General features: G+C 41.9%; 1 protein-coding gene across 3 annotated transcripts in view; it reads left to right on the top strand.

Moving 5' to 3' along the window:
* The window catches only part of ENPP2 (ectonucleotide pyrophosphatase/phosphodiesterase 2), a 120,149-nt gene that overhangs the window by 88,188 nt on the left and 16,727 nt on the right, over window positions 1–15,234 (top strand). For 2 of the 3 annotated variants that reach the window (XM_089517877.1, XM_089517876.1), the window contains exons 12-20: window positions 1,081–1,192; window positions 2,298–2,423; window positions 3,251–3,282; window positions 9,017–9,144; window positions 9,909–9,996; window positions 11,082–11,169; window positions 11,479–11,651; window positions 13,012–13,095; window positions 13,715–13,763. In XM_089517877.1, the coding sequence (XP_089374003.1) occupies window positions 1,081–1,192; window positions 2,298–2,423; window positions 3,251–3,282; window positions 9,017–9,144; window positions 9,909–9,996; window positions 11,082–11,169; window positions 11,479–11,651; window positions 13,012–13,095; window positions 13,715–13,763 (880 nt within the window). The remainder of the gene's footprint in view (window positions 1–1,080; window positions 1,193–2,297; window positions 2,424–3,250; window positions 3,283–9,016; window positions 9,145–9,908; window positions 9,997–11,081; window positions 11,170–11,478; window positions 11,652–13,011; window positions 13,096–13,714; window positions 13,764–15,234) is intronic. The other variant, XM_089517878.1, reaches the window with a different exon arrangement.

Genomic DNA, 15,234 nt, shown 5'->3' with positions numbered 1-15,234 from the left:
AAACATCACACATAACATACACCTTCTAGTTACATAAATTATGATATTTGAGGTTGATATTTCATCCCGCTATATTGCAAGTTCTCTTGTTCTTTTCTCCATTCTTTTTCCCTCTTCTCTTCTTTCCTTCTCGGTAACTTCTCCTTACATAACTCAACCTTCCCTAATCCTCCTCCTCCCCCATCTACCAAATTTCTATTCATCATTTTCCATTCTTCTTACCTACTAACATTCTCCTTTGTTTCCCGTATTTCTGGACTGTTTCCCCCCCTGTACATTTGGTCAGCAACTATTTCAGGTGGGTTCCTGGCCAGTGGGGGGGGGGGGAACAGGAGCAAATCACACTTCGAGGTTAAGCTGTAAGAACAAAACATGGTTTAAACATGCCGACTTCATAAGCCTACAACAATTTATGACTTCTAATTATGTTTTGTGACTGGCAAGCAAACCGTTGTTTCTTTGAAGGAAGAGATTTGGTTAGAGCAAGAAGGCAGAATGCAATGAACCACAGCCTGGTTACATGTGGACTCAACCATTGTGCATTTCATAAACTGGTTGATGTTTCCATATGTTCACTTTAATGCTATTAGATCAGTGATTTCCCTAAGTTCTGGATGTCATGTTAAAATCTAATATTATTTGTGTTTCAAATATGGTAAGTGTGACTAAACAGGCAGGCATGGCCCACAATGGAGCTGAAGATTAAAAATTAAAAGCCCTTGGAGGAGAAAGCCACCAATGTCCAATGAACATGATGACTATATATTCCCTTCGAGACCAGAGACAACATGCCTTGGAATATGAGTTTGCATGTCATCATTAATAGCATGAGAAGCTATTAGCTATGAGAAGCCACATGCTTCCTATAGATAAATGGCTGACCATGGTAGGAAAAAGGATACTGAATATGCTTCCAGCCTGGTTGAATTATTCTCATGTATTATATAATTTTCTGGATTGTAATTGATCTGACATAGCGATAGCATCCCAGGTCAAGAGAAAGGGGACGTAAATTTATATTGAAAGACAGGAAAAATCCTAATTCTCACTTTGTCTATATATATATATATGTATGTATAGATGTTGCATCATACACTAAGAGAGATTGACAAGATACTGGGGCAACTAATGGATGGCTTGAAGCAGCTGAATCTCCACCGTTGTGTCAACATTATCTTCGTTGGTGATCATGGTAAATAATAAAGAAAATGTGTTATATTTTAAGGCTTCTAGCCAGTAAAAGATATCAAGAAATGGCAAGGCATTGAAAAAAATGAATTCAATGAAAATACAGTGAGATGAATGAAAATGTTGTGGCACTAGTTTGGGGCACTACATTGATGTAAAAATCACTGTACAAGCTGTTGTCCTTTTTTAAAGATCGTGTAACTATAATCAATAGTTTTGATAGTTATTGCAGAACTATAGCCAATACTTATGCAGGTACACACACAGACATCTCTCTTTCTTGTTTTGGACTTAGTAGGTGGCAAGCTAATCAACTGCTGAGCAACATGTTAACTCAAAGCTGTTGTTCAGTGAGCCACACAGTTTTGTGATCCATTTGTAACAACACTGGTGCATATTTATTCTCTGCCAAAAGTGTATTGGATCTTGGGCTTCAGTTTTGAACTACAGTTATTAGAACTGCTGCCTTTTTATTAATTGATAAGAATTGGTTGTTTATAGGGATATTTAAAAATAAAAGTATTAAAAACCTCAATACAATATCTCTTTGTTAAAGCACATTTTAGTAGGGAGACCCTGAAATATCCTAGAGACCCTTCCTCCCATAACATCTCAATACAACATACAGATTTGTAACATCCCCCCCCCCCCCCCCCGGCTTGTTCTTTATTTTAAACTATTATTGACAAAGATATTTGGTCTCAAAACCTTGAATACAGATTTTTCTCTCTTTTTGGTTGGCCTAAAGATATTACCACAACATGGATTTTGGAATTTTACTAGGGAAAATTACCATTTCACTGGACCATACTTACTTCTTAGTATGGTTTAGGATTGTATACATTTACTGGGCTTGCTACAATTCTTCAGAATTATGTCCATAAATGCATTTTAAAATAATTTTATATTGCCTTTTCACTTTAATTGCCATCTTTGCAATTCCTGGTAAATTTTTAAAGATTAGGTACTCTTGATTTGTGTTGGGGGTAAAGAGTGAAAACATCAAGGATCTACAAGAGTCCCCCCCCCCACCCACCATCAGTTGGTTTTAAAATTTAAAAAAGCTACACATGTTTTCTTCGAAAAACTAACTTTTACTTATTTTTCAGGAATGGAGGAAGCAACTTGTAACAGAACTGAATATTTGAATAACTATCTGTCTAATGTTGATGACATAATTTTGATACCTGGAACGCTGGGCCGTATTCGTCCCAAAGCTAATACTAACGTCAAATGTAAGTTGATTTTGCCATATTCGCCTTTTGCCTTGATGCCTCTCCTGATTTCCTCCTCTGTCCCCAGCTGCTAAATAGGTTCTGTCTCAGGGCTAGTATACACATAAGTGTATTATGTGCATTGCTGCAGATTTTTGCACATTTGCATTGATGGTAATTGCCTTAACTTTGTGAAGTCGAAGGCTTTCATGGTTGGCATCCATAGTTTCTTATGGGTTTTTTGGGCTATGTGGCCCAAATGCCAGCCAGAGATGCTGGCAAAACATCAGGAATAAACTCTTCTAGAACGTGGCCTGAAACGTAGCCTGAAAAACCCACAAGAAACTATGCCTTAACTTTGTTGCATAAATTTGCATCTCTTCACCCTCAGGAATGGCAATTGTTATTGACTTAGGGGTAAAGCCTAATGTATGTCCATATGTTTAATGCAGTGTAGTGGTTAGAATGTTGGACTGGAACCTTATTGACATGAGTTCTAGAACTATGAGACTCACAAAGTTACCTTGGGCCACTCACTCTGCCTCAGCCTGTCCTACCTCAGAAGATTGTTGCGGTGAGGATAAATTGAGAATGGAAGAAAGCCCTGTATGCCTCATTGAACTCATTGCAGGAAAGATACAATCTCTCTACATAAGAAAAGAAAACAAAGTTTAGAGGACATGACACACAAAATTTCTATGAAGTGAAAGATCCTTCCCACATCCAAGATTGTTCCTCCATCCTAATAGCTAAAGCAAATGCCAAGCTGTATGAAAAAGTATTTCCTGCCCTGAGTTGACTTTTCCTTCTCCTCTTTCCTCCCCTTTCTTCCCGTACCCATTTAACAGATGACCCGAAAGCCATTGTAGCCAATCTAACAGTAAGTATTTGTTTAGCATATGCTTCTAATTAGAACATACATTTTCTTATATTAATAAATTATGGGTTCATTAGTCAGTGCTATTAATTTGGGTTTTGGGTTAAGACTATGTAAAGTATTTTAAATAGGAGACTTCATGAGTGCGGAAGAATGCTTGTCATGATTTCCACTGTTTGTTGCTGGTAAAAAGTTTTTATAACTTTGCTGGATTACTTGCAAATAGGTGCTTGAATTCTCTGAACAGAGTCTATTTATCCCCTCTTCTGGCAATGGAAAATACTCTTTTATGAGTAAATATTTTGTCAGTGCTCTTGCGAAAAAAATGCTATTCCTTTGAATTTGTTGTTGTTGTTGTTGTTTTAATGGTTATTACTGTTTAAAAGGTGTTTGGACTTGAAATTTTGTCCTTTGGGTAATGGAATTTGAATGACTTCTCACATTGTTGAGCTGCCTTTTTCTCTCCACTTCTTCCCACCACCTCAATTTTTTTAAAAAGTGAAAAGAAAAGATACTAAACAAGCAGATTATAGTTCAGCCAATAGTGAAGCACTGTGCTTCAAAGGCTTTCATGGCTGACAGCCATAGTTTTTGTGAAGGGGATGGTCAGGCAATATTCTGGAGGAGTTTATTCCTGATGTTTCACCAACATCTGTGGCTGGCATCTTCAGAGAATGGGGTAGATATACTGTGTGACCTTTAGTTGAGAGGAAGTGATTTACAAGTTAATCTGTGTGTTGGTCTGTTGTTGAATAGCAAGGCCTCCAGGTGTCTCTTTCATTAGTGATCAGTTGTCTGCTGGGAAAACCCTCTGACCCTGGGTGGTTTTCATTTGCATGTGCTGGGTCATGATTTTGGTGTTTTTCAGGTTTGGTAGCCAATTTATTTAATAATAATATTTAATATTTAATAACTATTTAATAATAATAATAATTAATAATAATAATAATAATAATAATAATAATAATAATAATAATTTTTATTTATAGACCGCTATTCCATGTTGATCATAGCAGTGTACAGTCAAAATTGCAATGACAAATACAAAATACAGGATAAAAATTGCAATACATAAATAAAACTTATAACAACATTCCAAAAATACACATTAAAACCATACATCAAAACCAGGCCAGCTGATACGCTCGATAATGTTGTACATATAGGGGGGGGGGGGGGGGGAGTCCCAATATCAAGGGACATCGAGGAAGGCTTGCCAAAACAGGAAGGTCTTAAGTCTCTTTTTGAAGAGGTCCAGGGAGGTGGCGGTGGGGAGTTCCTCGGGAAGGGTGTTCCAGATCCCAGGGGCCGAGATGGAAAAGGCCCTTTGTGAGGTTGACACATATCTCGTTGTTGGGATCCTCAACAAACTCTTCCCAGATGACCTGAGTGTGCGGGGCAGATTATATGGGAGAGGCGGTCCTCCAAGTACCCTGGGCCCAAGCCATTTAGGGCTTTATAGGTTATAACCAACACCTTGTATTGTGCTCGGAAGCGAACAGGCAGCCAATGGAGATCATACAGAGTCGGTGTTATATGGTCGGCCCTGGAACGTCCAGTGACCAACCTAGCTGCCATATTCTGTACTAGCTGAAGCTTCCGGGTTTGGTACAAGGGTTGCCCCATGTAGAGCGCATTACAGAAATCCAACTGAGAGGTTACCAGGGCATGTACCACTGTTTCAAGGTCCTTCCGGCCTAGGTAGGGTCTCAGCTGGCGTATCAGCCGAAGCTGATAGCAGGTGCTTCTGACCGCCACATCCACCTGAAAAGTCAGCTGGAGCGACGAGTCCAAAAGCACCCCCAGACTGCGGACTGAGTCCTTCAGGGGGAATGTGACCCCATTCAGGACAGGTGGACCAAATTTCACCACCCAGACCGGGAGAGCCTATCACTAGTACTTCCGTTTTCTCTGGATTCAAGCTGAGTTTGTTTTTCCACATCCAGCCCATTACCGACTCCAAGCAGGCATTTAGCGGAGAGATGCCATCCCTTGTCACTGCATCAGTCGGAGACACAGAGAAGCATATTTGTGTGTCATCAGCGTTCTGATAACACCGCGCCCCCTGTCTCCCAGCGGTTTCATGTAAATGTTAAATAGCATGGGGGACAGAATAGCTCCTTGAGGGACACCAGATGTAAGCACCCTCTTATCGGAGCAAACGTCCCCCAGCTGCACCATCTGGAATCTACCCAAGAGGTAGGAACGGAACCACTGGAGCGCAGTACCCCCGATACCCAACTCCCTCAGGCGTTCCAGAAGGATACCATGGTCAATGGTATCGAAAGCCGCTGAGATGTCCAAAAGCACTAACAGGGACACGCTTCCCCTGTCCATGCCCAGACGGAGATCATCGACTAAGGTGACCATGGCAGTCTCAACTCCATAGCCCGCCCAGAAGCCAATTTGAAATGGGTCTAGAAAATCTGTTTCTTCCAAGATCCCTTGAAGCTGGAAAGCAACTGCTCTCTCAATCACCTTCCCCAGAAAAGGCAGCAGCGAAACAGGCCGATAATTATTCCGAATCAGGGGGTCCAGGGAGGGCTTTTTTAGCAGAGGTTTTACTACTGCTGATTTTAAGCTTGATGGAAAACGTCCCTCCCTGAAAGATGAATTAATTATACGGCGTAACATAGAAGTTACCGCCGTTCCCCCCTGGGCCGCCAGCCATGAAGGACAGGGATCGAGAGAGCATGTTGTCTTCCTAACACTTCGAAGAATCTTGTCCACTTCCTCGGTACTAACAAACTCAAAGTGATCCAGATTAATAGAGTCCACGGAATCTCTGGAAGCCTCTCTTATAGGATCTGAAGAAATACTGGCGTCGAGATCGGCCCTTAGCCGAGAGATTTTATCCGCGAAGAAGTTGTTAAATTCGTCACAGCAGGCTTTAGATGGTTCTAAAATAGGGTTCGGGGGGGGGGGCAGTTGTGTCAGCTCCCTCACCACCCTGAACAGCTCTGCCGGGCGTGACTCCGCGGATGCAATACGTGCAGCATAGTACGAATTCTTTGCTGCACTTATTGCCACTCCATAAGCCTTCAAAAGAGACTCAAGGAGTGTCTTGTCGGCTAAGTGCTGATGTCTTCGCCAGTTGTGCTCTAGTCATTGCACGGCCCACTTCCTTTCCCTGAGATCTTCCGTGTACCAGGGTTGCTTGTTGGAAGCAGGCTGGAAAGGACGCTTGGGAGCGATACTGTGTATAGCCCTGGAGAGATCCCTATCCCAGATGTTAGTCAGGGCATCAACAGAGTCGCCGTCAATTCCAACCATATTGCCCTCTAGGGCTTCTTGGAACCTTTTGGGTTCCATCAGCCTTCGAGGGGGGACCATCGTAATAGGTCCTCCACCCCCGGGGGGGGGGCTTAAGGTGGAAGCCTTGATTCAAGCCTCAACCAGGAAATGGTCCGTCCATGATAGGGCAGAGATATTGAAAACTTCTGTCCACGGAGTATCCATTTCCGTACTAAAGACGACGTCGAGAGTGTTACCAGCACAATGCGTGGGCCCTGAAACCAATTGGGACAGGCCCATGGCAGTCATGGTAGCCATGAACTCCCGAGCCACACCAGTTGGACCATGACTGGCCTTGAAAGGAATGTTGAGGTCCCCCAGGATGAGAAGCCTAGAGGACTCCAACACCAGTTCCGAGACCAGTTGTGTCAGCTCGGCTAGGGAGTCTGTTAGCGCACGGAGTGGACGGTAGACCAACAGAATCCCCAGTCTGTTCCTGGCACTCAGGGTCAGGTAGACACACTCGATGAAGTCAGTTTTACGGACATGGTTCCTGGTCAAAGGAAGGGTGTTCTTATGGACCAAGGCAACACCGCCCCCCCGCCCACCTAACCTGATCTGGTCCTTAACTGAGTACCCGGCTGGAAGAGCCTGTGCCCACACTGCTTCACTCTCAGGCCCAAGCCAGGTCTCAGTAATGCAAGCCAGGTCGCAGTTCTTATCTTGAATGAGATCGTGTATTATGTGGGTCTTATTCCTAACTGACCTGGCATTGCACAGGAGCAGAGACAGGGTTTGTGGTACAGTTGGGCTGACCCTCAGTTCTCTTTGGTTAGGAGAGTGGATAGATGGAGAGATAGATATTAAGCATCTATCTCGCCTTCCTTTCCTTTGTAATTCCACTCTCCTACCGCCATATCTCCCCCTGCCCCACACTACTCCAATGGGAACTCCAGTTACAACATCACAATTACCCGTCACCTCCTCCTGCAAACCAAACCCCATGTCTATTGACTCTCCCCCTATAGATATCAAGGAGCCAAAGCAGAGGAAGACTAACAACAATGTCATTCCTCAGATACTATGGCTCAGCTAGCAATACACCAACCCCTTATCCCTTATCCCCACTACACAACTGTGCAATTGCGCAGCGGCGATGCTGCAGATGGTTCGGGCCGGTGTCCTGCAGGCTGCACAGTTGCGCAGGGTCGGTGGATCACAAACCAGGCCCTGGAGGCGCCGCACAGCAACAAACAGAAAAGTCCACTGGCCTCTATTGGGGGCGGGACGGGGAGGCAACCGGCAAGCCGGCTTTATGATGTGCCACTCTCACCAGGTCACACCCCTCCTCGCCCTTTCCCCAGCTGTTCCTAGGCTCTCGCAGCGATGCTGCAGATGGTCCGGGCTGGCATCCTCCAGGCTGCGCAGTTGCGCAGGGTCAACGGATCACAAACCAGGCCCTGGAGGCGCCGCACAGCAACAAACAGCAAAGTCCACTGGCCTCTATTGGGGGCGGGACGTTGTTCCTGAGCAGTAGGGCTGTGTGGCTCCACAGCTCTGCAGTACTCCAAACAGTCTCTGGGGTCAGACAAGGGGCTTTATAGGGTGCTGCTCCCACCGACACCTCCCCCCTGTCCTCCTCACAGATGTTATCAGCACTGTTGAAGGTTGCCAACTACAGAAGTTGTGATGTTCCTGAGCAGTAGGGCTGTGTATTTAAAGGTTTCTTCTTTCCTGTTGGAGTTGTCTAGCTGTTTGTGGATTTCAATGGTTTTCCTGTGCATTCTGACCTGATAGTTGTTGGCATGGTCCAGAATTTCAGTGTTTTCAAACAGCATTTTATGCCCAGGATGGTTTATAGCATGTTCTGCTACTGCTGATTAAACTGTTAAACTGCTTGAAGCCCAAAATATTGATTACAGAATCATTATCAGCGTGAATAAGCAAGAATATTTTGCTGATTTTTTTTTGTGTGGAATGGCCCCTCAGGCTTGGGGAAGAGGCTACATTCAGCTTTACATCTCTGAGTTATGTACTTTTCATGTCACTGTAAAAAGTCACAGGTTCAATCCCAAGAATCAAACACAGGGTCTAGGTGTACGTCAGATGTGAGAATCATGTGGACTTCCAGTTGTTGTTGGATTCCACCTCCCAATAGTCCAGCCAATGATAAGGAATGTTGAAAGCTCAAGTTTCACAACATCTGCAAGACTGCATTGATCTCACCCCTGGTATAGCCAATGAGCAAAAAGAACACCTGTAGCATTTGATGTGTATCTGTGGACATATTTGTATGTGCATGCATTATCTTTAAGCAAGAATAGCCTTCAGTTGAGCTTCAAAAAGTTATTTTTTGGAGGGCTATTCCCAGAATTCTAGTGGCTATGTTGGTGTGTCATTCTGGGAGCTGTAGTCCAAAGGAACCTTTGCTTTGCTTTAGGTAGGGTCCCTGCTTTTTTTTTATAGATAGAAAGGCCTCCATTAAAATTCCCTTTTTTTCCAGTGCAAGAAGATTGACCAGCACTTCAAGCCCTATTTGAAGCAACATCTTCCCAAGCGTTTGCATTATGCAAATAACCGAAGGATTGAAGATATTCATTTGTTGGTGGAAAGACAATGGCATGTGGCCAAGTAAGTTGGCATTTCCCTATCCAAATGACTTTTCCTCTCCTTTTCATTGAGATTTCCCATTGAACAAATCTGACAAATTGGTAAAAATGATTCATCTCCCTAGATGTAGCTAAGATAATCTGTGTTTCATTATTCCTGCACCAGGCCCATGTTTCTGTGTTGTAATCAAGGAAGAAGCCTGACCCATATTACTAGAAATGTGCATTTTATTATTTGGACCCAAAAATATTGCCAGCATTGCACAAATTCCTCTTCCAGTAGTGTGATTGTGACCAATAAAGCCCTACATGGCTTGGGCCCGAGTTATGATGGAGCCTGATAAACTAAAAACACAGCCCAGAGAGAGGCTGGGTTATGCTGGAAGATATATTGTTGGTCCCCACAACACTTTGAGATGAATAAAATGGTGCTCCAGAATCAGAGCTGGGAAAAAGTCCTTTTGGGGCGGACTACAACTCCCAGAATCCTCAGAGTTCTGGAAGTTAAAACCTGAAAATCCTTTTTCCAAGTTCTGAACATCCCAGATATACCAATGCTACACCAGCAAAGGCACATTGCAGGAATTAGACAGTGGTGAAGCTGACAGTGGAATAATAGGACTTGTCATTTAAATATAATTTTTACAAGCTCTGCTCAGAGTGGAGCAACTGACCATCTTGGTCTCAGTATATTTGTCTTAGTTGATTCTTTCTCAACTCCTCTGGGAGTCTAATCTGAAGGGATGTTTTTTGCCGCTATGTTAAAGAGTATTCTTAAACTTCTAGGAAGCCTGGAGATGTGTATAAGAAATCAACAGGAAAATGTCTTTTCCAAGGAGACCATGGATATGACAACAAGATCAGTAGCATGCAGGTAGGGGGCAGCAGAATACTTAGAGGTGGGATGGGTTTTCTGAAGCTTAAATTGTATTGAACATTCTTGACGTCATATACAGTCATCCCTCCATATTTGCGGCTTTGACATTTGCAGATTTGATTATTCATGGATTTCATTAATATGTTCTTTCTAGGACTGTCGAGGTCCTCCAGTGCAACTCTGTGGTCAACTTTAACTAAAAGTTGCACTGAAAGACCATTTGTAGCTACTCCTCTCAGGTACAAACAGTGTTTTTGTTGTTTGTAGTTTTTCCATATTGTTCCCCTAACCCTAGCGAATATGGGGGGACAACTGTAATTGTATTATAATTACCCATAATGCCATGATCCAGCACAGTACGTTGGAGAAAAATGCAATGTTTGTTGTTGTTGTGTGCCTTCCAGTCATTTCCGAGTTATGGCGACCCCAAGGCAAGCCTATCATGCAGTTTTCTTGTCACATTTCTTCAGAGAGGGCTTGACATTGCCATTCTCTGAGATTGAGAGAGTGTGACTTGCCCAAGGTCACCCAGTGGGCTTCTATGGCTGTGCTGGGATTTGGACTCTGGTCTCCAAAGTCATGGGCCAACACACAAACCACTACATGTAGATATATTTAAAGCATTTATGTCAGCACTTTTTATTCTTCCCTATATGTTAACTTAAGAGCCAGTGGGGAGTAGTGATTTGAGCACTGGTGTTTGACTCCATGAGATCCCTGCAGAGGCTTGGAAACCCACTGGGTGACCTTGGGCAAGTCATATGCTCTCACCTTCAAGGGAAGGCAATGGCAAACTCCCTCTGCACAAATTTTGCCAGGAAAAAGATAGGCTGTGTACAAATATTTTAAGACAATACAATATTTTAAAACTTTGAGCAAGCTAAGATCAAAAGAAAAAAAGAGGACAAATAAAAACTGGCTCCTAAAAAGATAGCACAATAGACCTACCAGGATGATGTGTTTAGGGAAGCTGGTGAAGGATCAGGGCACCACCACAGAAAAAGACATATGTTGTGATGTGTTTGTAGAATAACAGAATTGCCCAAGCCTTAATTATGTTAAAATTTCTTTTCTTTGTTCAGACAGTCTTTGTAGGCTACGGACCTTCATTTAAACACAAGGCAAAAGTACCTCCATTTGAGAATATAGAACTTTATAATGTTATGTGTGGTAAGTAGCCCCAATTTAAATAATAATATTTGAAAATGAATATGCTTTTACTTGCAGTAGTAGCATGCAGCAGTAGCAACAAACTGCCTTGGCTGCACTATGTGATATATTTGTATGCAATCGTGATGTATGTCTGACTTATGGACTGAGAAAGGGAATAGTGCTTCACCAGAGTAGCATAAATGTCATCTTATTATTCTTGGACGTAGAGCAGTAAATTAGTAAGTTAGCAAGTTAGTCCATAAAATCTTAAGAAAAATGCGTTGCATTGATAATTCCTTTTCTTCTGTGTTTTAAACCCCATTCCAGATCTACTTGGATTGAAGCCTGCTCCTAATAATGGCACCCATGGAAGCTTAAATCACCTACTGCGAAGCAGTACATATAAGCCAGTGATGCCAGATGAAGTTGCTAGGCCACTCTATCCTGTAGCTACAACACCTTCATCTGACTATGATCTGGGGTGCACATGTGATGACAAGGTAAACCCATAACATCTGTTAATACTTAGAAAGTCATAATGTTGTTATATTCAAATGTCTGTCAGAAATTATGAAAATCCCTAATTGTAGCAGTTGTACATTGGAACCAGTCCCCTGTAGTGAAATCAACATAATTAAGGTTGTTTCCCCAGTTGCACTGTTCCTGCAGAAGTCAGATCTGGCCACATGCCTTAGTTATATCCTGTTTGGATTGCTCTGGTGTGCTCAACACCAGCCAGCGTTTGAGGAATATTCAGAGATTTCACTTGGCCCAGACAATTGCAGCCAATTTTTAGCAGGGGCTGGGTACAGGAACCATACAAATCCCTTTTTGCAACACCTCCATTGGCTATTTGTCTATTTCAGGGCACAACTTGAGGTGCTGGGCATGAATTATATAGAGCTCTGTGTGGCCCAGAGCCAGGCTATTTGAGGGACCACATCTCCTTTTATGTGCCCTTTAGAGCTCTGAGATCTTCTGGAGAGGTGCTCTTCACTGTCCCACCACCTTCTCAAGCTCATTTGGTGGGAACAAGGGGAAGGGCCTTCTTGGTGGTTGGTTCATGTTATATGGTTCCATCCTTGCTTTCCTTCCACCAGCATGTTGAAACAATCTTATGCCATCAGGCTTTTAGAAATTGTCTAGGATGGGCTTTTAAAGCTGTGCTGATTAATAGTTTGTATATTGTCTTTTAATGAATTTAAATGGTTTTAAATCAACTGTATGTTATTCAAATGATTTTTATATTTATATTTATATTTTATTAAGGTTTTTGTATATTTATACTTGTATTGAAGTTTCTGTATCTTTTAAAATCTGTACTGTTTTTAAATATTTTGTTACCCTCCCGAAAGTTGCCGTCTTCTTCTTCTTCTTCTTCTTCTTCTTCTTCTTCTTCTTCTTCTTCTTCTTCTTCTTCTTCTTCTTCTTGACTTTATGGACTTTATGATCTCTGTAATTATAATCTGGACCTGTTCAGTGCTGACTACATTAGGATTAATTTCCCTTTCAGGGAAAGGTGCTCCAAATTGGTCTCTTTCTCTTTTTTCTTTTTGCCAAAATTGTAACTGAAAATAAAACCATGCTTGTCAGTTCAGTTTTATCAAATGTTTAAAGAAGAGAAAAGAATTTGGACACACTGTATTTCTCAGCTTGACCTGCTAAACCATGGGAGAATAAAGGGGTCACATCAACACCCTACTTTTGCCTTGTAGTAGACATGCTGAATCAGGCTTTGGACAGAAGAAGAAAACTGAATAGAAGGCAAACTGCCATTCCTTTTGCAGAGGAAGGATTAATATAGTATGTTAAATATGTCCTTTATTTATTTCTACAATGCAAGATCTTCTCTGTTCTCAGAAAAGTATACCTAAATCCAGTCCAGATTGTGACAAGTATGTGTGGAGGTGGATTAAATCTTTCTCCTCTACCCACCAAAAGCTGGTATGTGCTTAAAAATTAAAAAACTCTCCCCCCACCACTAGGTTCTGTATTATCACTCATATCTCCTAATAAGAACTGAAGATATTTCCCAATGCTTCTGCATAAATTAGGGTTTCAGCTCAAATGACCAGTTGTCAACCACCCTTGGTAGTGTTGTTGTTGTTGTTGTTGTTGTTGTGTGCTGTCAAGTTGTTTCTTGACCTTTGGTGACTCAAAGGTGATAAATGGGTTGAGTTTCTTGGTGGGTAAATTGGTGCCACTGAACATCATGCACATCCATTCAGCCCATATGATCAGGTTTCTTAGTTTGGACATCTGAATATACCTAAACAGGCCTGGACATTGTTCTGAATAGAAAACGGTTTGTGTGCACAGGAAGAGAAGCCTTGAGGCAAAGATGATTCTGGAAATCTTTTTTGAACTGGTTGGTTTGCAAAATTCAAGCAATGTGCTTTGCAACAAACTGACACAATTTGGCTTTTAGTAATTAGAAGTGTTTCCAGTAACCCCTTTGACAAGGTCAGTGTTCCTTTGCTATGTAAATATTGGAGTAGGGAATAAGGAAACGTTCTCTGAGTTAGGCTCCTGATCTTGTATGTATTGGTTTGTTTGGCTTTAGAATAGACTGGATGAACTCTATCGGCGCCTTCATGTCAAAGGAACAGAAGGTAAGGACATGTGGCAAACCTAGTAATTACACCCTGTAACCAACTGATCATATTTTTTGCTCTCTCTCTTAAATTTATTGTGGGATGTGGGGGATAAATAAACTGAAATTACATATATATGTAAATCAGGATCTCCCCTCCTTTACATGTGTTCTACAGTCTTTATTGTCTTGTGTCGTGATATGGCATGATGCTGATGTAGTCTTGGGATCACATGGATTAGCTCTGATCTGTGAGAACTAAGGCTGCATCCACACTTCATAAATAATCCAGTTTGGCATCACTTTAACTGCCATGGCTCAACGTTATAGAATTCTAGGAATTGTAGTTTTGTGAGACATTGAGCCTTCTCTGTCAGAGAACTCTGATACTACAACAAACTACCATTCCTGGGATTCCATAGCACTGACCCATGCCAGGTAAAATGATGTCAAACCGGATTATTTCTGCAGTGTGGATGCAGATGAAGGTGCAGATCAGAAAGTACTGAGGCTTCATCTTTGATCCTTTGAGTGCTGACTCTGCTACAGCACCAATACTAATCTGGACAGGTGTAAAGTTGGTCATGCAGAGAAAAAGAGTTGGTTAACACCAGGGTTTTGTGCTGGAGCTCCAGTTGTTCTTGCTAGGCTTTAGTCTGTCATTTGGGCTCATTAACAATAACTACTGAGATCTGTTATAATCCAAAAAAATAAAAAACCCATAAATGTCAGTGATGTTAATATATAAATGTACATATTTAGCTTGATCCACTTTTGTTTTTTAACAGCATAATTAACAAAACCTTTCTCTCACTTTCTTTGGAAATCAGTAGTCTTAAATATGTGAGCCCTCCTCTGAGCTTCTCCCACTTCTTAGTCAGATTGGCATTGAAATCAAGAAATATACTGACTTCCATCAGTATAGATTTGGGAGTAGGCTGGGTAAGAGTATGTCTAGTCAGGGTATATAATGCTCACTTCTTATTTGAGGTTTTCCTTATTAGCAGTGGATGTTCTTATTTCCATGCTTGGGTAAACATTAGAAAGAACTTCCTGATGGTAAGAGGTGTTGACAGTTGGAGGTTTTAAAACAGAGGTTAGATGGCTACCTCTCAGGGATACTCTAGCTATGGATTCGGGCACTGGACTAGACAGCCTTTGAGAACTCTTATAATCCTATGAGTCTGTACAGTACTTTAGGATGATTCCAAGTGCCTCATACCATTCCTCTAAGCCTTGCTGTTCAGTAAGCAGACAGATATTACTTTTAGCTTACCTAGAAGTGGTTTTATGTTTAATTTTAAAGTGCACCCCTAAAGTGGAACATGATTTGTACACAAATTGCTCGACACACGCTTGTCAGAGCTATGGGATTTCATAAAATCATAGAGTTGGAAGGAACCTCTTGGGCAATTGAGTCCAACCTCCTGCTCACTATATGATCTCCAGCCAAAGCAGTGGTTCCCAAACATTGGTCCTCCAGGTATTTT

The sequence above is a fragment of the Sceloporus occidentalis genome, unplaced genomic scaffold, assembly GCF_023333645.1.
Source record: "Sceloporus occidentalis isolate IW3139 unplaced genomic scaffold, rSceOcc1.0.p SCAF_3, whole genome shotgun sequence".
Taxonomy (NCBI): domain Eukaryota; kingdom Metazoa; phylum Chordata; class Lepidosauria; order Squamata; family Phrynosomatidae; genus Sceloporus; species Sceloporus occidentalis.
Note: the sequence above shows the minus strand (reverse complement) of the source record. Positions and strands in the feature narration are given on the sequence as shown.